This window comes from Paramormyrops kingsleyae, chromosome 1 (assembly GCF_048594095.1).
Source record: "Paramormyrops kingsleyae isolate MSU_618 chromosome 1, PKINGS_0.4, whole genome shotgun sequence".
NCBI classification, from domain to species: Eukaryota; Metazoa; Chordata; class Actinopteri; order Osteoglossiformes; family Mormyridae; genus Paramormyrops; species Paramormyrops kingsleyae.
In genome coordinates this window covers 69930239-69953341 of record NC_132797.1, presented here as the reverse complement: position 1 = coordinate 69953341, position 23103 = coordinate 69930239, and the positions used below count along the sequence as shown (strand labels likewise).

At 41.6% G+C, this 23103-nt stretch overlaps 1 protein-coding gene across 2 annotated transcripts in view; it reads left to right on the top strand.

Annotated features, from left to right (window-relative positions):
• Positions 1–1080: 1080 nt before the first annotated feature.
• The window catches only part of clybl (citrate lyase beta like), a 55453-nt gene continuing 33430 nt past the window's right edge, over positions 1081–23103 (top strand). For both annotated transcript variants that reach the window (XM_023833224.1, XM_023833313.2), the window contains exon 1: positions 1081–1146. In XM_023833224.1, the coding sequence (XP_023688992.1) occupies positions 1112–1146 (35 nt within the window). In that variant the 5' untranslated portion in view covers positions 1081–1111. The remainder of the gene's footprint in view (positions 1147–23103) is intronic.

The window sequence follows — 23103 nt, the reverse complement described above, 5'->3', positions numbered from 1 at the left end:
GCTCCGTTGCTTTGGCTTCACCGAGCCTGGCTTCTTTCGTGGGCTCAGTGGTTCCTCAGGGAAACCAGAAAAAGAAGTGAACATCTTGCTGTGATCCAAAGAAAACGTGCCAAATGCTATCAAAACTGGATTAGGAGACGCCATTTGTGTTGGATTAAAGGGAGGAAAAATGAAGGTAGTCTCCAAGTAACTCGTGAGTGGAATTTTCAAACCGTGTTACATTTTTTAACGCACATAAATGGTTTAGAGACGTACACTTGAAAGCTCATTAACAGTGCTTTCCTTAATGTACTAACCCAACACCTCCATAAAAAAAACTCAATTAGTGATGTCTTTTGTAGATGTTATTGAGTTTTATTCTGTTGGAATCACTGAAATCTAACATCGATTGTGGTACATCAGTTTATAATACGCTGGGGGGGGGGGGGGGGGGGGTACAATCTATCCTTGTCTTTAGTGGCAGGACAAGGCACTCACGTCCTATTAAGTAGTGAGTTCAGCGTCTGTCATTAGCCTGGTGCATGGCCAGCTGGGAGAGGACCACGTGAAAAACGTCTTGTACCAACACGTGTACTTTCCAGCAAAGTTTGGTATCTCACCGGCCTTTGGTATTTCCCGCAGTGAACCAGCTATGTACAATTAGGATACGGCCGCTTATGTTACCTATACCAATGACAGTTTCCTATCTCAGATGACCTAACAGCGAGGGACACGCATGCAATTAGGTGATAAAGGGAAAAATAAAAACGATCAGGTGCATAGACATACACATTCGTGAATGTCGGATGCGGTAAAAAGGAAATTTTGTCAAGATTTGATATTCCAAATGTCTGACACATTTATAATGTTTGCAATGAAAATTAATTAAACACATATCTATGTGTTAATCGAAGTACATATTCTAAATGTTATGTAGAAAAGTGTATACAAAAATAACTCTACTCCAATGAATTAGTATTACCTGTATAATAGTAGAGTAGGGCTTTCTGCTACGTCTTTAAAATAAACGCGCCTTTAAACCACGCCCCTTTATACGGACCAATCGGGGTTCTCTGTTGTCTGTCAGACTGCTTTTGTTGGCCAATAGCGCCTCTGCCTTGGTTACGGAAAGATGGCGGGTGCTGTCATAAGGCGAGTGGGCGCGCTGTAAGTTTGTGTCCTTTCACGCTTTTTCGCTTAAGGAAGATAAGAAGCAGCCGAGCATAGTTTCGTGTTATAACATATGTACCCGTTTGTAAAAAATGGTGAAATGGGTCTCATTTTATATCATTAACTTAAGAAAGAGCTTCGCACATTAGCTAGCTGTTTCTATCAATAGCTACAGTTTTGTTGGGTTAAGTTACGTATGTATCCGTGAAATTGTTTGATAATATGTCTTGCTAGTTAGCAATGCACGTGTCTGGTTTCTGCAGGAAACTCAAACTAGCAAAACGCGTAGTAAGCGGTACATGCTAATCAATGACGAAAAAAAAATACGCGACTGCAGGTAGTGAATAAAACAATTTATGTAGGAGTGGCTGCCAGTTAATTTGAAGCTAATTATGTAATTCCCGTATCGGTAACTGCTACCTTGCATTGCCCGCTTTCATCTTAATATTATCCGTATCGCCAGTATCAAACTTAAATGCCGTGTAGGCATGGCCTCTGCTTTTATGGCAAACTTTGACCCGGCCTCCAGTCCAAGGTTAAATAAAGCGTAGGCCTGCTGCCTATGTGCACCTCTTAATTGCGTCGTATTTCATTGTGTCACTGTCACTTGAACTACAATTAATTACCATCGGCTGCTTGACCTTGCATTGATTGGCGTAGTTTTCTGTGGTCGTCTTGCCTGTAGTAATGTACAGCAGTTTTACGTGTTTTTTTAAACATATATTATGTAATTCATGTTTTGTTTTTTTAATTGTCATTTTAGTTAAATGCATAATAAGGGAATGCAAAACGTATAGCGTTAATTACCCCCATATATTTGTGCAAACTTAAATCTTAAATTCAACATTAAATGTAAGGTCTTCTTTCCTTATAGTTTGCCTGTACTGTACTTTGGTAGTTTTATACATCTGTAGCTAATTTGTTTAAGGAAATTAATGAGAAACTTCAAACGGTTTAAAATGTCAATTACAAAGAAAGCAGGGTTTTAAAGTTCTAGTAATCTGTCTATATTGGCAATTGAAATAGTGCCAGGTGGTTTTCATTTGAGGCAGATGAACTTCCTCGGGCACTGTAGTGATAGCTTTGCTAAGCTACTGTGTGCAGAGATTGTTACACTTTGGTCCAACGTATCTGCAGAGTAGACTTCTTCGGTATGTTGCAGAAGGTGTGGTTCACTGGCACTCCCATTGGGGATGAGACGCTACATGTTTTATGGAGAGCTTTGAGTCTTGCAGTTGTACATAACTGCAACCTGACAAACGCCCTAATGTCAGAGATGCAACAGTGTCTGGATGTTGAAATTGATTGCGGCTATGAGGTCAACTAGGAAGGAAGTAACCTATAGTGTGTCAGATACTGTGCCAAAGTCTCAATTTAAGTTAACGAGCGTGTTCTCTCTTTTGCTTTTCAAAAGCATTAGAGCACAGGCTATGAAATGAAGTGTAATGTGCCCTTATAACAATTTCCCTAACTGGGAAATGTGTATACATAAACCATTGCCGCACACTGGAAAAAAGGCCTTATACTGTAAATTTACGGTTTAGCGTCAAAGGGTTATCAGACCCTTATTTTTTTTGCATTTGGAGATGAGGTATCAGACCCGTTATAATTCGAATTGAATTCAGTTGTTCTTGCACTACAGTGGAGGTTCTCACCCCCAGTCTGTGGAACCCCACACAAAATACATCAACAATATATTTCAAGCCCTCTCATTTGCACATTCTGTTCACATCTGAAAAAATTGAAACTTATTTAAACTTGTGGAACTGCTGATCACTTCATTAATACCCCCCAGGTGTGTGAAATTTTTGTTTGACTTGGGGGGGGGGGGGTGGTCCATGAACATCAAAAGCTTAGGAACCCCTGTGCTAGAGCATGTTTCAATTGTTAAATTTTCCTTGTGTTTTTAATCAGTTTTACTTCCTTTCTCATTGCAAACAGATTTGTGTGATCAATATAAACTAAATTATTTACGTTTATTTAGCAGAAGCAACATACATTTTTTTGTTAAAGCAGGGTCAGAAAATTCCTGCACCAACTGGGATTGGAACCAGTGACATTCTGATCACAGGCCCAGTATCCTAACCGGCTGATCCATGTGTATTGAGTAATAAAGTAAAGTTACATTTGTGCTACATTTCCTCATTTTCATCTTTACTTATGGCCAAAGTTTCAGGCCAAACTGTATTCAAAACACGTTAAGTCCTTTAGGATTTGCTATCGTATTTCAGTTCTTTGCAATATCATTGTTAGGAGCGTTTTCTCCATTATCAGGTTTTTATGGATTTATTTTTTCAAGTACAATGACTTTTCCAACAGTTAATTTGTAAATAATATATAAAAATGTAACATTTGGGTCGGTCTCAGGGTGCAAGGACATATGTGCCCAACAAATATCTGTAAGTAAATGCCTTTTGTTGACGGCTCATTTCCTCATTGATTGTTGTGGGTGGCCAGAGCAGAGGTGTGTGGTCTTAATCTAATTACAAAGGAAAACAACAGAACCTACACTGCAGCAAAACACCGCTAAACACAAGGAGGACACTCTTCAGTCGCAAACAGAACTTCAAATATTAGGTAACATCTGTAAAAGCAATTGTGTAACTTTTGTATTTCTAAACGCTTTTGGCTGCTGGACAACTTTCGAGGTAGTTTCCTAGCAACAATCACACATCTTTTATTCCATGTTTGTTTAATTTTTCCGTGTTTACGCAGTGGTATACATTTTAGTTTTACTATGTGTTTTACAGGCAAAACATTTTATTCTGTCTCCTGATCTGATTTGCAGCAAAACTGAATTTTATGTTTTCTGCCAAATTTAAGAACTTAAGAAAACAGCACCGTGAGAAGACGGTGATTCCAGAAAAAATATTTCTTTTAAGCTAGCACATTAATACACTGGTCTGTTACCTGTTATTGAACTTACCGAGCTTGTCTTTGAAATTTTTTACAGGGCATTAACTTAACACATGTTTTTGGAGGAAAACAAAGCAGTGATACCAGGATTGGGGCCCAGCTGAGTAAACTAATATAGAGGAATCGCACTGAGGCCTACACTTGTCCCCGAGATAATGGAGAAGATCCATACGGCCAACAGATGGAAATACATGTTCTAAGTCCCAGTAGACAGAATACGATCCAAACAAGTGCCTCTTCTCTAGCATTTAAACCTTTTGATCAACACAAAATCTGGGGCAAAGGCTGGTTCTCTCAGTAGCACGTGAAATCGCATCTGTATAAACATTGCTTTGAGGAATGTATGAGCAACGCCAGAGAAGCTTTTTGTTCTCGTTCTGTGATTTGTGCGGTTTATAAGTAAAACTCGGAATGCTCTAACTTAGTTGATGAATCGTTGTTGTTTTACAAATAATAGTGGCACAGTGGAAACACTGAGCTTGTTTTCGAAGAATTAAATTTGAAAAACTGCTAAGTCGTTAGTTCTGTGACTCCCTGCCATTGTTGTACTCCTGTGTTAAGTCTCCTGACCGTCAGTGTATATTAATTTAGCTCGGCAAATATACCAGTTGGTCTAACATAAAATGAAACATGAACTGAAGCACATGAAAATGCTCTAATTAGTCCGAGTCTGATTTGTGGGACAGCGCTGGGTTGAAGTATGGACTTAATCCACAGTACCAGAGACAGACAGCTGACTGAACATCTGGATGCAATGCGCCCCTTGTCAAGGCTGATGTGATAGAGTACTTTGCAAAAGTCGTAGACTGCCAAAGAATTTTATGCTTAAATTATGTTTATGTTGGTTTTTAACATGATTTTTTTTGTCAGTGTGTCAGTCAAAGTGTGTCTAGTAAAGTATTTGCAGTTACCATCCAGAATGTTCTTGAACTAGACCTTGTTTGGCTAATCAATTTTCATGAAGTTAATTGGCCAATTAATGTCAACTAATATTTTTTCTGAGCAGATATACGCTTACTGTACACACAAATACCTTTTAAACATTTTTTCTTTGTCAACTTAAGACTTTTGCTTACTATAGTATATACTGTACTTTAGTCTTTGCTAAATGCATAGATTTTGGCGTTTGTTTTACTGTGTGATTCTTGTGATACCGGCAGCTTGATTTGAAGGATGATGTTCAAAGAACAAGCAGTATGTTTAACATGGATTTGCAGTTCCTTGTTGTACCTCAGGGTGTCAGTGTTTGCACTGTTCACTGCGAGTTGCTGAGTTTGCAGAACTGATCCCATCTATGGAAAGCGACCTACAGATATGGATAACTTAAGTTCATTTACTGGACTTTCATAATAAGGCAGAGTTCGGTTAATTCTCCCAATCGCTTGCCAACAACATGCTATTAATAGCATTTTCATTAAGTTTGTATGTATTTAAAGGAGGTTAGACGGAAGGTGACTAGTGAAAGGAAAAAATAAAAACTACTTTTGCACTTCATCCGGTTTTACCTGGAGGTAAGTTATATATATTTAAATATTACTGACACTGGCATCCCGTCCAGAGTGTCTCTTTATACCCTATGCTGCCTGGGGACAGGTTTCAAGCTCACTCCGATCCTGTTCCGGATAAGCGGATGGATGTATGAATGGATATATATTACAGATACCTCAAATAAAGGAACGGGCAAAGGAGATTAAAATACAGCAGCTTCTCTGTTATTTTAAGGCCATGTGTATTTAAATTTCGCGTAGACTACCATCAAAATAAAGTCAGAATCGATGAACGTGTAAAAAATGATGTACGTGACTTAAGCTAGAAAAGAGAATCAGAGCTAAATTTAATCAGAGATAAATTTTATCCAGGTTGTCAATTGGATGAAATATTAACGCTGAGTCTCTCGTCTTTGTGACATGTGATCAACCAATATCTCAGGCCTTTCAGATGCTTGATGAAAATAAAATATTAAAATGAACATAGGCAATAACAGCACTCGCAATAAATGCTGGATGATTTCCCCCCGGTACGGAGGTATAGATGCACAGCGATGCCCCTGAGGTTCAGTGTGCCGGGTTTCCATGCGCGTGTCCCTGCCTGCGAGGTATCAGGGAAGCCGGGTCTCTTCCGCCGCGCTCATTAGCTTTGGAAATAAGCTAGATATGTCAGCAAATGACCAATAGATGGCGCTGCCTATCGTCAGTGAACTCTGGGCACCGCCTGATCTATTCCGATACTACGTGGTCAGGGGCATCCCACATAAAATGGCATTTCCATTTATGTATTGGTTTACGTTTTCTCCTGCTGCGCGGGATTATTTAAAAAAAACGCCATACGTTTCTGTCAGAGAGGAAATGAAAATGTTAGCATTGCTCTGAATATATCAGCAATGATCTTTCCACGATGGCACTTGTAAAAGTGTGGCCATGGGGCTTGTTACCAGCTGGAATCTCTAAGAACTTAAATTATTAGCAGTTTTATTGATGGTTCCTTGAGCGTTTGCACGTAGCAGTGTAATACCAAAATGTACTTTATTTCTAACTGTAAGAGCTGTTTATGACAGGATACTATTTGCAGCATAAGCAATTTTTGTAGTTATAATAGTACTTTATGCTTTAGTGCTCAATATTAGTATAATGCTTTGACTTAATTTCATATTATTACTTTTAAATAAACTTGATAAACTGTTATGTCTGTTTAGAACTGGGTCTACAGACTTTTACACAATTTGCAAAATCCATGCTACTGTACTATACTTGTATGGTGAAACTGGAAATGTACAGAGCACTCTGGCTCAGGTTCATAGTCTCGTTTGGTGAGCAACCTTTGGAATGTGACTTTTAACTGCTCTGCTTTGAGATCTGATTTTAAAACAATACTGTCAAGAAATAAGTTTCTTTCATCTGAGCAAACAATACTAAACTAGGAAGATGTACTAGTAAGAAAAGTGGTTTGCCTGTTGGCTAATTGAAATTTCTGAGTCGTTTTATGCAAATAATGATTAAATCAAATGAAACTTGTTTGCATATGGTTGAAAATTCACTTAAGGAAGATTAATTGCTTGCAGGCTTTTGCTTCCAATCATAATTGGTGGATGTCAGCTAGCTATTTAACGTTAAAAATGAACTGTTACTTTCCAGGCATCTTTGTGTGTCGTAAATTTTAAAACCTTCACAACATTGTGACTTCTGGCACTGGCAGATGCCGATGATTCGTAAACAGCTCTTGAATTTTGAAACCCAGATTTTTGTTTACCGTAACCAGTCAAATACAACTGTAGTCTCATAGGCCTGTAAACTCCTGAATGAAAAAGTCGGTGCATTGTTTTCTGAATGTTTTGCCTTAAATGTTCCTGTCATTTCAGTTCCGTTAAACCTGTAGAAATTTTAGGATTTATTTATTTGTTACGGTAATGTAAGTCTTCCTGCAGATATGCAATTCAGACAAAGCAACCTTCTGCTATAACTGTCTGTCATGATTAAGGTCAGAATTATTCAATCACAAAGTGTAACCCCCGCCTCCGCCACGCTCCTTCATCACCTTGACGAATCCCACTCCGCTGTTCATTATATCATCACCTCGTGCGAGATGTCACAAACACGTCCGGGAACAACAAGGTTGCGTGTCAGATATGTCCTTCCATTTACTCTGCTGGCCCAGCTGGCTGGCTGAGCTGTTTACTATGTTCCTTTAATGAAGTGTTTCATGGCTCCCTCTTCATCTTCACATTCCTGGGCGCAAAGATTGTAAGCTGTATCCCCCCCCCCCCCCCCAACCACCGCCCCCTCCCTTTTCCTCCAACCCCACACCCACGAGGGCCCCTGTATTACTGCTCTTCATTAGAGACAGGCCCTACTGCCACCACAAGCTCCCAGGTCTCGCAGTGCCTTGGTAGTTGCCCTTTTACCGAAATCACTTTCATTCTGCTTTTAGCGTCGGACTTTTGCCGCCCAAACGAAGCCTTCCGATAATACATATTTATATTTCCATTGTTTGTGCTTTCAGCATCGCGATTCCTTCCACTGCATCCTTTTCAAAGCTTTGTTTGTTTAGTAGGTTTCGTTTGTTTAGTACTTCCAGATGGCAAGGAGGGGGGGAAAAAAACTTTTGTTGTGAGGCTTTCAAGTTCCCAGAAAGCTTTTTTACAGCCTTTGCTCAAGTGCTTATCCTGTTTCCTATACCTTGCTTTTAGCGAAAGCAGTTTTGGCAGAAAACTGGAAACGTCTTTTAACGTGTTAAATGCAGCAAAGATGTGTGTGTGTGTGTGTGTGTATTATGTGTGTTTTTTTTCTTGTTTTAGTTTAATATTCACATTTTACTGATAAATAAATGAAATGTTGAATTTATTTGCTGATTTGCTGGTTTTTGTTTTATGGTTATACTGTATTTTAAGCCATTTCCTTGTTTAGCTGTTGTTCCGCATACAGCAGACAGCTGAAGACGTGGAGTGTTTCTTGTGATCCAGGTACTGCAGTATTATAAACGCGTCTCTTTACAGGAACACGAAGGATCAGACGTTTCGGTAAATGAGGGGGGCGGATGTGGTTTTAGTAGGGCCTTAATGAAAGCTTGCAGCTATGCAAAGCCCTCCTCTTCTCTTTACTGTGACTAAATGAGTGATTGCTTGGGAATTCCATTCTGTTAATCTCATTCCTAATAGTGACTTGACCTGGGGCTGTAATGGGTGAATCATCACCTCGTCTGGGTGAAGTTTGTTAAGCTTTAACCAAAAGAGTGATGTGAAAACACTGAATGATTTTTTTTTTTTGCCCTCCGTCTGAGACCTATCCGCCCGCCCCCCCACGCCCCCCTTGCCATTATAGTAGACTGCCATTTTGTTTAATCAACAAAAGAAGAGGGTCTTAATGAAGATCTTCGTGGTCTTGTTTTTACAACACCATGCGCTGGGCCTATTAGCGGCGGCATCTGTGTGTACGTCATTTGCACCTGCAGGGGCCCCATGTTGTCAATGAGCTGAGAGCTCATACTGTACGTGCAGCAGGGAGATGGTAAGGGGCTGTACGGCTCGCTGTCTGGCCTTCTCGTGAACCTGAACGCCCGGTGTCAGGGTGGGCCACTGCCGTATGCTGTTTACGTTACTCGGCAACATGTTGTCTTGCTAATCTCCTTAGTGCCTCTACGTTTATAAAAATGCATAAGAAGGATATGTCTTATTTAGGAGATTAAATGCTAGGTTTGACAGTTTTGCCGATGGTGGTAATATAAACGTATGGATGCATATGTAGTATATAATTATGCATTATATTATTATATTTCATGAACCTGTACTGGATAAATAGTTGCAATTATGTTTTGTTGTTCTAAATGTAATATTGCTATGTGTTTATGGTAAAATTCTGCACATTTCAACTTCTCTTCACACTGATTTTAGCTAAGGTGGAACATTGAGTGAGCCAAAGTAATTGATTTTGAATATATATCTTTTAATGCGATTAATCAAGGATGCGTTTTATTGCAAGCATTTCGTTTACTACTGCTGCTACTATGAATAATAATAATAGTTTTTGTATATGATAAATTATTAAATATATAGTGTTACATGTAAGAAGAGTGTGTCACATGGTTTGCATCTTTAATAATTCACATTTTTTTTCTCCCTTGGGACAGCCCATATTGTTACATGTAACAATGACTTTAGCTACATAGAATTGACCCATTGAGTGAGTGCCGTGCTTTACAAATCTGCCCCATCATTTTAATGCACATTGAAAACGGCTTTCACATTTTTTCCCCCATTTTGAAGCCTAATGCAAATGTAAGCTTAATGCCGCGTTTTTTGCAAATCCCACCAACTGGTCGAGCCTCACACTCATTAGGCGTGCTGTCGTTACCGCGCGCTGCAGGGCAAATAGAAAAGCCGCGTGATCCTCATCACAGGGAGAGGCGCTGTCTATTTCTGTCACAAACATCCTCTCCTGCTCTTCTCTTTGGGAAGTTGCATCTTTGGTCCACTCGTGGGCACTCTGGCCCTGGTGTACTGTTACCTGACAGGTCACTTTGATTTTTTTCACCATTAATCCTGAAGTGATACGCAATGATTATGAAAGTGAAATTTCTTACCATGATATTGATACCAAAAGGGAAAATCTGAAAGAAAATGCCAGGGCGAAGGGTAAAGGAAACGCCGTCTTGTCGTCTTCCTGTACAGACATTTACTAGAATGTGCCAGAATTTACTAGAATCACACGTTTCGGTATTTTGTTTCTATAAATGATTAAATCTGCCCGCTATTGTAGAGTGCAATAAATAAAGCAAACTACATTAAATAATATTCATTTGTGATTCATCCTGCACATCCTGTCAGCTGGTAAGTGAGAAGGAAAATCAGTGTTTTACACACAAAATAAAACTTTTTCTAGTCTGTCATAGTACCGTATCTATAATAGTTTTTTTAATTTTGGAATCCAGATGGCTCAAAGTCTCTCTGAAATATTCATGATGTTCATATCAAGTTATTATTTACACTGTAATATTTAAGAGCCAATTGTTTTAAGTATGGCTTTCCAGCCTTCCAAAGTGTCATATTTAATTAATACAGGGAACACATTTACCCATCTGGGAAAATAAGCTTTAGATCAAACAGCCTGTTTAAGAGAATTATTTCAAATCTAATTAGCACCTATTGGCTGTTGCACTAGCAAACAACTCATTATACTCTGATTTAGGTTCTCTGAGACCACAAAGCAAATTATTTTATCACATTTACAAGTGTTTCTAATAGAGCAGCATTTATCAAAAACAGTCCCAGATGCTTAATGTTTTTTTTCCTGTTCTTTTTAAATGAACGTCTAGAAAAATGTGAATTTTTGGTTGTCTATAAGAGACTTGTTGTTTCTGTGTCAATGTCCATTTGCCCTAGTGAATAATACAGTAACGCTTAACTGCTGCTTAGATTACCAAGGTGCCTTCTACTGCTGGTCTGTGGACCAGGAGTAAAGCCCTTATTGCTTACATTGTATCAATAGGCGGCAGACCTCGACTTGCCGAGCTGAAAATATCTGCTAACAGGTTTACCCTTTTATCTTTTTATCAAGTGCATTGAATTTGTTAATTTCGATGGTGGTGTTCTGGAAAGCTCTGGCAGGCTTTATCTCCAGCATGTCACATCCGAGTGGGTTTGTGTTCAGTCAGAATAGAAGGGGCCTCCGCTGCCGTGACGTCCAGAAAGCTGACCGGGTCGTTTGAATGTGATGGTCTGGGACTGGCACCAGGGTTCTGAAAGCCTGTGGATTGCAGACTGTCGTTCAGAGCTGGCATGAACCTGCGTAGCCAGGTTCTTCCAGTTGGCATGGGCTCGGTCAGCCTCGTCGGCCCTCCGTCAAATGCAGCCTGACAAAGGATGAAACGCTTTTGAGAAAATATTGAGGGAAAAGCATTTCCCCCTATTTTGATTGAAAAAAAATGAGTGTTTGAATTTTTTTTAACGTATGTATTGCTACTTCCTTTTATGATTGTAATTCTAAGGCATATATTGTGAATTGTAACTTCATGTGCTTTTATTTATTTTGATTGTACACTCCTTGTCTTGGTACCGGTACCAGTCCCGCGTGCTGCCGTGACGGGGTCCAGGCAGAAGTCGGTCCACTTTAATGCAGATGAAGACAGCTTGGTGTGCCTCTCGGGCCTCTGTGCAGTGAAGCACTGCTTCCTGAAGGCCTTTGTTTGTTCTATAAGGCCACAGCTGTTGGGATAGGTGATAGCCATGCTCTCCTGGAAAGGGAGAGGGGGGGGACAGTCGTGCACGCACTATTGCACTCCAAATGCTAAATAGGCACATTAGACACACCGCATTGAATTCTGGTGATGCGGTAGGTGTAGGGTACCAGTCTCTGGAGCTTGTCTCGCTGATCGTCACACCTTCTATCCAGGAGCACGTCTAGATGGGTCAGGGGCACTACAGTGTGAAAATAAATACAGGACATGACATCTCTCCTCCTTCTGCATCCCCCATCCCAACATACTGAGCCTCCAGCTAATATGAACCAACCCCTTTTTAAATGGCAAGTGAGCTGGTATGTTAGACTATTTGGTTTTTGCTGTTTTTTCTTTTTCCCCCCCCTCATACGGTGTTTTGTCGCTCTTGAGTATTCATGTCTCAATCACTTTGCCATTATGCTCCCCCCCCCCCCTCCATCTTGCTTAGTACAGGCTCACGTGTGACGCAGTTCCGCTCTCCCTAAAAAAAACACAATCCCCGCCAGGCCAATCAGACCATATGCAGAGGGCCGCTGGTCTTTTGCCGCTCTCCTGCAGAAGCTCTCCCCAGCAGGGTCCACCTGAACATGAAAATGATTTCGCTGCAAATGCTGCTTCACGCAGTACACAGGGAGAGTATATCGAAATTAAACGGCAGGTTTTCTCCAGAAGACCGAAAGATGGAGGGAGAAAAAATACAAAATCCGGGAATCTGAAAACTTTGAAGTCTTGGTAGCCTAGAACCGTAGTTAGTAATAATAAAACCAGAAAACAACAACGAATGGCAGCAAGGAGCCCTGATATTAAGGATTTATACATATGAACCTGTGGGAAGTGTACAGTTTACAAAGAACAAATTAATTCTCAAAGAACATGAGCCATGTTTCCCTGATAATAATGAAGTGCTTCTTTACTGGCAGTTACAGATATAGTAAGAGATCTGTCTTATAATGGAAAACCAATAGAACACTGTTTTAAAATACAAATGCTCTACGAGTAGCGAGGAATGAATGCCTTTTGTCTCAGTGTTTTCTAGAAGGGTCATAGCTGAGTGGCAGGCATGATTGGATCAATAGCCTATTCCTGGAATGAGAAATGAGACGACCTGTTACCAAAATAATGAAAACGACGATAAATCCCTCTTACTTATAATGAACTTTACCATGAAAGTACTTGAGCATGACTTTGTCTTAGAGCAGTGCAAATGGCGCTGCCCCCCCCCCCCCCCCCCCCCGATGGTCTGGAATGCACCCAGCTGGCCTTTAAAAGGCGATAATTGGAAAAAACAGGATACGGAGATTGTCAGAATACGTTCTTGTTACACAGAGCTAACCTCTGGTGTTAATATTACAGTACCAAGGCTACTCTGACACAGGTTCAGTTTAGTTTAATCTTTTTTTCCAGTTTCTTATTTTGACAACACACTGAACAAATGAAGACTTTTCTTTGATCCGGGTATTGTATACTCAGTATCTCTTTATAACATGTCATTTTGAAATGCTTTGGGTGGCTGCTTTTAGGTGGAGGACAGTTTGGAATGACAGCGAATTACGCTCAAATCGCTCCTCCCCATTAATTAGAAAGCACTTAGTGCTCAGCTTTTTCAGGAAAAAAAATAAAATATCTCCAATCACAAAAATGGTCACGTTTGCCGTCCTCCTCACTGGCAACATTGAAGAGGTTCATCACTCGGTGATTATTACCCATAAATAGTAAGGACATAGGGAGTCTATTTCCTACTAATCAAACATGAAAATAATACAGCGAGAGATCCATGCATTGGTGTTAAGTTGTATCTGAAAGCCTGTAGCAGTGGTGCTTTGTTTATTATTAATCTGACAGTTTGTAGCTGTATTTTCTCATTGCAGAGTAGGATTGTGATCCATGTATAGGAGTATATCATCTGGCTGAGTCTGTCATTCATTCCCAGAATGTAGTGATTTATTTTCTCAATGACAGGTTTGAGAGTTAACGTCCAGACAGTGTATTGTGTAAACATGTTACATGTTACATTACTAATGATTGAATGCATTTTCTGTTAATCGTTAGTATTATTGTTAGTAGAGTCACTCTTTGTCTTGCCTGGTGGTGATTAGTGTTCTTTAACCCAGATTTTTGAAGATTATAGAACCCCAAAACATTTTTATGTTTTGTACCAGTCTGGCTTCTTTATAAAATATGAAAAATATTTTGTCTGCCTTTTTCCAGTACAGCTGGAGAAATTTGTGATTTAGATTTTTTTATTTTTTTCGTAGCTTTGACTTCTGGCCACAGTTCAGTCAATCTTCAGACTGAAGTGAGCATTTCAATACTGGATCACTGGGAAATGTGTTCTGCACATTAGTAGATACATCCGTGAAACGCAGCATATTATACATGTACTGTAACTGAAGTCTTCACTATCATGTTAACGAAACGGTTTGTGTGATTTTATGCCTTGTATAGAATCTAGTGTTGTTTTTGCAGTTACCGGATCTGTCCCAGTGCTACATCCATTGTCACTCTCTAATGCAGTGGTACAACCCAAAATCTTTTTTTGAGCAGGGCTTCTACCACCAGACTGTCATCAGAAGATGCATAAAAACTTGACACGAAGCAAAAGAGGTCAGGAATACCATCTTGTGGAGTGACCCTGTAAATGACTAATGAGATATCTGATGATCTTCCTTCAAGTTGAGCATCCCTACTGGGAGTTAGAGGTGAACAACAGCACATTTAAATTGGGTTCAGGCCCATTCTTTGCTTCTTTACTGCACTGTATTCGAGGAAGTAATGAATTCTTAGATATTTGCAACATCTTCCCCCTACAAATTGAAACCACTCTTTTGCTGCACTTTAACGGCTGTGAGCTACTGCAGCTGGAGTTTATTACACTTCAGCTCCGAAAAAAGTGCTGGGGTTTGACAAAGGAGCAGCTTACTGCTTTTATTTTGCGGAAATATGCTCCTGTAGTTAATATAAATATGCTGTGCAAATTTTACTCCAAGTTAATCTTTCAGCAGTCAGACTGGAAGAATGGCTTATGGGTCATGGGTGTCTTTGCAATTTATGTTGTACGTATACTGATGTGGACAATCTTTGGAGTGTATTTACGTCACAACATCCTGAAAAATTGTATTGTTTTAGAAGTTTCGGAAACTTTGACAAACATGAAATCGTGTATATGTGTGTGTGTGTGTGTGTGTGTGTGTGTGTGTGTGTGTGTGTGTGTATATATATATGTAGTCTGTTTATCCAACATTTTATAAAATGCATGCTGTGTCTGGCAACTTTACAATTTCTTAACGGAACAGACACTGTGTTATGAACATTACGGATTTCTAGTGGAGGGTGTTGGATTTTCTGCATTTTTTTGACATTAAAGGCACATTAGTGCAGACAAAAGGGTTGTATACGCCGAAATACATCTTTCTTGGCGGTTAAAGTTTGACGTTCATTGGCATGGGAAACAGAGGTTTTAGTGCTAAAGCTCAATATTCTGGACTCTCGGCTGTTCCCATGACTGGCTCTGATCATGCTCTGCACAGGATGCAGTCTGTCACCATGCAGATGGGCTGTTTTTAACAACTTCCTTTGCTTAATCGGTCCTCTTCGTGACCCATTATGGCCTCCTCTGAACTCCACAGTAAAATGCCCCCTTTCCAAAACAGATTTTACCTGCCGTAGAAAAACACCAACTGTGCCAGTATCAACTGGGAAGAGTCGTTTCCATTATCCATCGGCGTGGTGGGAGTAGTTTTTCCCTTTTTGTTCCTCTTCTGTCCAGGCTGGCATGCCGGGCATCATCGTCATGACAACAGTGCCCTGCATTTTTATTATGGTCCGTTTTTCCTGGTGTGGTTCATTTTCCGTGCTGATTCTGAGAAGCAGATGTATATTTGTATTCCTCTGGCGCCTAAGTTACCCACGATGCATTGCACTTCCTGTGTGACTCCGCCGTCCGCGACGGCGATGGACGGGAGCCCGGACCGCTGTCGGCGTGTTTTCCCCCTTGCCCTGAAAGGCGCCGAACGCGACGCGCATTTTGGAGGGAGACGCCAGCCGTTGTCGAAGACTTACTTCTTTATTCTTAATTTGCTGGACGTAAGAAGAGGCCAGATTGGTGCTTTGCTAGGCCTCTGGGAGAGTGTGCTTGGGGGGCTCTTTAAAACCCCCCCACCGTTCCTCAAAGATGCAGGCCTACAGGTTTTAATGTCAATTTTATAAGATGCTGTGAAGTTGCAGGCCTTTGGGTGATTGTGCTGAGATTTGCATCCACCTGGTAATTTACTAAATCCATTAGCCAGAGGCAAAAAAAACAAATGCAACCCCCCCCCCCCCTCCCCAAACTGTGGTTTTTGATCTTTCCTGATTTTTCTTTCCTCACAGACCATGTTTGATTTCAGGTTTGTTTTGCATGTGAAATTTTAATATATTCCAAAGGCAATATGGTAAGACAAGTATGGCGTCCTCATTATTTTGTTTATTCGATAGAACTCTAATTAAACCTCCCCAGCATCCCTCCCCAGGAATGCTCTTTCAGAGGATATGGCAGTGTATGGAACTGACTGAAACAGTCAATATTTTATCCTAGTATTTTATCCACATTGTGTCCTTATAAAACAGTGACCTAAACCAGGCTTCCTGTATTACAAAAGCAAGGTATAGTTATTTTTATTATTTTTTCCCCCAAGTTGAGCCCCTGTTACTGCGATATTTGTAACAGATTGTCATAAATTTTGGGTTGTTTCTGGCACAAACGTGGATGAACGACACATTGAAGCAATTACTTACTGCACTAATTTTTTGTGTCTAAGAACAGCGGACGCAAGCATTACTTGAATGCTTCTTTTATATCGTTTAACCTTAAATGTATTACCACTAACCTCGGTGATTAAATGTGGGCCTGCAAACATAATGACCCATCCAAGACTACCTGAAAACAATTGGCTAAATATGTTCCATCCGATAGTGGAAGAAACCACGATAAAAGGATGTGTGGCACTCTAGACATGGTGATGTAAAAATAATTAGATATTTTCACCGATCTTGGTGAATGCTGTTAATCAAGCATGTGTTTGAGAAGAAGAAGGTTCACTTTTTAATTATTGTCCCCAGAATCTCGCCTGAGCCTTAGGGGACAGGCCAGTGACTCCCAGTCTTGACGCCATGGCCGCGTTGGTGGGGACATCACAGGTACGACCTCGGAAAACTCCCTGATGTGTCGGGAGCCGTTGGGTCTAAGTCAGTATTAATTAAAGAACCTGAGCTGCAGAGTTTAGGGATTCGTGGGCTCTGAAAAGGACGGGGGGGGTCTGGAAGGGAATTACAAAAGCCGCTGGCCGCACCCCAGGGCTATGCATTCGGGGGGGTTGGGGGGGGGGGGGTTAGTAACAGTCAGTATGAGTGCTATGTACTCCATCACCTGTCACACATAAACCGTCCATGATTTTGCACCGTTTTCGTAGCTCACCGACAATGAAAGTCAAAGATATCCACATAATTAACAGACTCATAATTGTCTGTCGCTTAGAACAGTCTGGCAAAAGCAGTGAGCCTCCGAAGGTGTTTATTGTTCATAACTCCCCATGTGTTGTGAGCAGGGTCAGTACCTCTGGCCGCCACGCTTGGCATAGTAAACACACTTATTCGTATAATTAATCCTTTCATCATCGTTCGGTCATGTGATCAGGTTCACTATTGGGCGCACGTTCAAACATATGAAATGGCTGATTAATATTTAACTTGAGGAAACACTTCTCATCTTGTTAAAATCTTAGTCTTATTAGGCTCTGTTGTGCAGCTCCTGCTTAAATTCTGCTTCTGCCTGGGCATTCGCTAGATGCTCAGCCTAGCTACCTCTGACCTAGTGAGCTCCTCGGCCGTGCTTACGTTTGCAGCATGCTGTTGGCCTCACGTGTTCATCCCTTTGCACAAAAGTCTGCTAAATAAAAGTAATTGTAAAGATAAATGTGAAATAGAGAGCTGGAAAAGGTTAAAGGCTTTTCTTTTGCACGTTTAGTGGCTGTCTTCTAGCTTGAGCGTTTCATTTGTTGTTTTTCAGGGAGGGCCGCTTTGCGAAATGCTGACGCTTAATGCATGTGCATTAAAGCGGGAAGATGCTCTGTATTTGGAGTCCGTCCTGGGGTCCTATGCCTACACGCTGTGTTTTTACGTAACATGGTATTGGGAAAACCTAGTGCAGTCCCCTTCCTGCACGCTGGGATGCTGGCTCTGTTCGGACCCCTCTGCCTGCCCATGCGGGCCTTGGTGCCGGGGCAACGTGCCAACCTCCGGAAATGGGGCCCTTCCCACCAGCAAGGCTAGGGTCCGCTCACTCGTCCCCATGGTTCCGGCCACACTAGGCTTTGACACCAATAATAGTCTGCGTTTTGTGGGGTCTCCGACAGAAATGACCTGCCCGGTGACGGCCGAATGTCTGGGGGACATCTCTTCTGCTTGCCCCTTTGGTGAAGCGGTTGTCTGTTTGTGTTTGGGCAGCTTTGACTTGATAGTCGGGCCGCGGCGATTGTCTCTGTGCGGGGGGGGCATGCCCCTTAGCGACACTCGCATCGCTAATCGTGAGAACTGAGCGCTCAGCGGTCCGCACTCCCCAAGTCCGATTGTCTGGGCTTTGCCGGGCAGTTCTTTGAGACGCTTGGAGCGTGTCTGTGTCTGAGTGTGGCAACCTGTAATGAGATCACCTGGGACTCAGTGCATTCTGGGAAATGTTCCTGTCCCGTTACTCCTGACACTTACACAAAAAACACATTGCGCTCCCTGATGAAATTGAAATAGTAAATATGCATAAAAATGTAACTTAGAAGTTTGTGTGTGTGTGTGTGTGTATGTATATATATATATATACATATATATGTGTATGTATGTATGTATGTATGTATGTATGTATATGTGTATATATATATATATATATATATGTATATATATATGTATGTATATATATATGTATGTATATATATATACACACACACACACACACACACACATATATAATATATATCTATATCTATACATATATATATGTATATATGTATGTATATGTATATATATATATGTATATATATATATATATATATATATATACACACACACACACATATATATAATATATATCTATATCTATACATATATATAATGTATATCTATATATATATGTGTGTTATATATTATTTTTAATTGCATATTATTGTATATTAAGTAATGTTTTTGTAGACTCCGCTTGATCTGGAATTATGTTTGTGCAGTTTGTGAATTCTGCCACTGGGGGGCACAGCAAACCCTACCAGGTTTAAACCTTGTGCCTTGAGTAATGGGCCTTTAATCATTTGGGAACCCAATCCAAGAGAACAGGTTTGTCTCATTTCTGTACAAAAGTGCGTCACAGATAGAAAACCAGGCTAACGAGGGATCGGTCTGTCATCTGCTAACCCTAACCCCCCCCCCCCTCCCCCACTGTTAGACGTTCTTCAGCTGACCTGCCTTGCGATGCTGTGCCTTCATTCTGCTGTGGGTGTCTCATTCCCCAGAGCCCCATTGCAGTCATGTTAATTGTCCATTATTTTAACCCCATTCAGAATGACTGGATTTCCCCACCTGTAGAGCTGAATGACTGTCATCCACTCTCCCTGTCTGTTATGGCTCATACCACAGCAGCTTGCCTGTGCCGAAAATCCCTTGCATGTGTTTTGACTGCATTTTAAACACATGGGAAATGTAAGCTGCTTTGATGCAACTTACAACACCTTTTACATGGAATTCAACTAATGAATGCGTTTCCAAAATTAAAGACCGATCAACAGCATAGATATTCTTGTCTGTTTCAGAACGAGGCTGGCAAGGTTTGAAATGTCTAGTCAGCTAAGTTTTAATGGGATGCGTGCTCTGCAATGCGAACATCAAAAAATGCTCAAATGTGCCCATATGGTTTGGAACGGACTGTTCTGGATGCTGGCCAGAGGACTGGTGATAACACCGCGGCTTGTCTGCTGCCGTAAACTTGTGCTGAGTTTTGACAAACGTAGTCTGTAGGCAGCAGCGAGATTTCGCCCAAGCGACGTGGAGAAGTGATCCAGAAAATCCAGATGACTTGGAGTTAGGAAGAAGGCATGAGAGGTATGAATCATCTGTGTGTGTGAGAGAGTGTGTGTGTGTGTGTGTGTGAGCATGTGTGTGTGTGTGTTTGTGTGCTTGTGTGTGTGTGTGTGTGCCTCTGCATGTGTGTTTGTGAGCCTGTGCGCGCGTGTGTGTGTGTGTGTGTGTGCATGTGCACGAGCGCATGCATAATGAGGCCTGGTGGTGCATTGGAGGGGCGGAGGTGATATTCAATAGAGCACAGAGGGGAAATCCACAGATTGGAGAGTCCTTTGAGAATGGGACATGTAGATGCAGTGCATCTCCCCGCGCTCCTGCTCTCCCTTCCTCCCCCCCCCATAGAACCGGCCCAAAACAAACAATAATCAATCGCCCCTGGCCGTCCGAACCACGGCGGCCCTTGTCCCCATCTTCTGTCCTGTGAAGGGCCTATTCAGGGCTCTCTGCAGAGGGGCGGCCGGCTATCGCGTCTCGTGCCAGCCTAGCGCAGCGCTAACGCAGATGTCGATCGGCAGATTCCCGGACATTGCTGTTCTGGGCGTTTATGCCGCCCAAAGCTTATGGACGCCCTGTTTTAGCTAATAGTCGAAGCGCTTTGTGTCACACCAGCCCTTTCTGCGCTTGCTGGCAATTATTACGATTGCCCAGGAGTCATCTTTCATCCCGCAGCCTGTCGTGCATTTTCCTTTCATCACGCTGTCCATTTATCCTTCTCTAAGTCAGTGTCAATAAACGTGCATTTAATACAGTAACTGTGTTCAAGGGAGCAGCCCCAACCTCTAAAGGCATAATGGTGGTTTATTATTTAAATTTCATTGTAATGATCCGTTTATAATCTGTTTTATTACGATAAATGAATGAATAAAAAAAGCATGATCCAGTCTTACAGGCTATAAACAAAGAATAATATAAATGTGTTTCTCTGTTGCAAATGCTAGAGAAGGCTTCAGTCAAAAAAAATCATTGGATATAAATGAAAAGAATGAACAAAAAGTTTTTTTGTTTTTTTTTTAACTTGTTAAAATTCTTTGCCTCTATATTACTTTGAATTTAATTAAATGGTGGGTGTCAGCATCTCCTTGAAAGGGTTAATCATGAGTGACCTTTAAACACCCCTGGAGCGGCACAGTGTGAGGCGACGTAGATTCGTGGAGGCAGATCGTACACGAAGCATGAGGTGCCGACTCCTGCTCTATTCATTCTGCCCATAGCCGTTACTAATATTGTTTGGGTTTTGTTTTTTGACACACTGTCCTGTTAGTTGCCATTTCCCTTTTTATTTGCAAGGTGCTAAATGTAATATATAGATATGTGAACATGGAACAGGCCTATAGTCAGAAATAAATTTCAAGGAGGGTCTAAACCTGTGTACGTGGCTAGTCAAACTTATTTTGGGGGAGGGTTTCAAACCTGTAATTTTACTACGTGGCTGTGTGCCTGTTGTAGTATAACTCAAAAGTTAAATAGTTTATAAAAAACGTAACCCACAAAAAGGTGCATGTTGGGATTCTTTCGGTATAAGCGAAATCTTTTGGCCTCTCCTGGCAGCTGGCAGCTTATTTAGTTGTTTAATTAAACGTACTGACGGTAATAGGAAGACCGTATTAGGGCGAGGAATGTGTGGGCGGGGCTTTTGAGCGTGTAATGCATTAATGATTGGGCTGAGAGACAGAGGTGTGCTTCAGTGGGCTTTTACTGGCTCAGCAAAGTTTTAGCTGCGCTATTCTGCAGGCGCCCTAGGTCTGTTCCGCAGCCCGGAAGCGGGAAACGGCTGGAGCGCGTGACCCGCGGATATTGGATGCGCGACGGCACCACTGCCGTATTGAGAAATATCTAAATTAATTTGCATGAGATGAATCAAAACGGGGTCTCCTCAAGCTTCTGTGCCATGGAAAGGAAAGTGCTCCAGATGCAGCCCCCATCTGTCTGCCTGGGCACTTCATTTCTGTCTTGTTCCATGTAGTTAACTGTTAAATAATTGCAGTGTTACAGTGCTTCTGTGACTGGGTGACTCCCTGTCCGCTCCAGTGTCCCCCTTTGCTCCCAAACCTAATACTTCGAACAAGGACATTTTTGCATGTATTTAAATGAATTTCATAAGATGATGCGGGGTCGGCTCAGGAACTCCATGACCCTGCATAGGACAAGGGGGTGCAGAAGATGGATGGATGGAAGGAAGGATTTTTTTCCCCATAAGAAAACAGCCATAAGTTGGCAAGCCAGTTTTGCGCTGCCGGCTTCGAAACGCCATATTCCCTGGATTTATTGACGGTAAACACTAGCCCAAGGCCTGTCCGCAGTACAGGCGTACCATTAGCACTCTGTCTCTGTTAGCATTCAGCTGGCTAATCCGGTCCCAGAGCCCAGCCAGGGCGACAGCCCGCTGGCGCTGCCGTCCAAGCCGCCACGCTGAACCCACGGGAATGGACGCCTCTTTCCGCCCTGATTTAGGGCGCCCCCAGATAATGAAGCTGTATAAGCCTCTTATTTGCTGTTTTACAGCTTGTTTTATGAAGGTGAATTGACGAGTGGCATCCATAATGGTTCCTGTCAGTTTAACTGACAGAATTACCAAGAGAAAAGGACTAAAGAAATGCAGGATGCTGGAGAGTTTGCAGCCTCTTTATGTGGATTGCCGCTCTTTGATGACGTTTTCCCTGCAGGGTATCATTTTACATTTTATGTCAGCTACCTTTGTCAGGAAGTCATTATTGATGCTGAACTCTGTTTTAGTTCCCACTCCTCTGCTAATCAATTACCACATTTATCCATTAATCAGCAGCAGTGGCAGCTAAATAATGGCCTTTAGTTAACGCCGAGCTACTGTGAAGGTCTTAGACAAGCGTTTATCAGCGAAACGACAGCGTTACAGTATTCCGGCCTGTCAGCCTGTTAGCCCACGACACGGGGAACAAAGACGTGATCAGTTTTAAATGTCTGACTCTAATCAGTGGGGAATTCTCCGGTCTATCAAAATAACTTGATTAGGTTATTTAAGGTGGTGTGCACACGTATGAAAGTATCTGCTAGGGTTTTGTGTGTGTCTCTGTTTTATGTGCTATTTGTAAATGTGTGGATATAGACTACTGTGTGTGTGTGTGTGTGTGTGTGTGTGTGTGTGTGTGTGTGTGTGTGTGTGTGTGTGTGTGTGCGCAGTGTATCACTTAATGGGACGATTTGATAAATACTTGTCAAACAAATCTCACTGCCTGGCCTCCTGTGGGTCTCTCCACGGCCTTC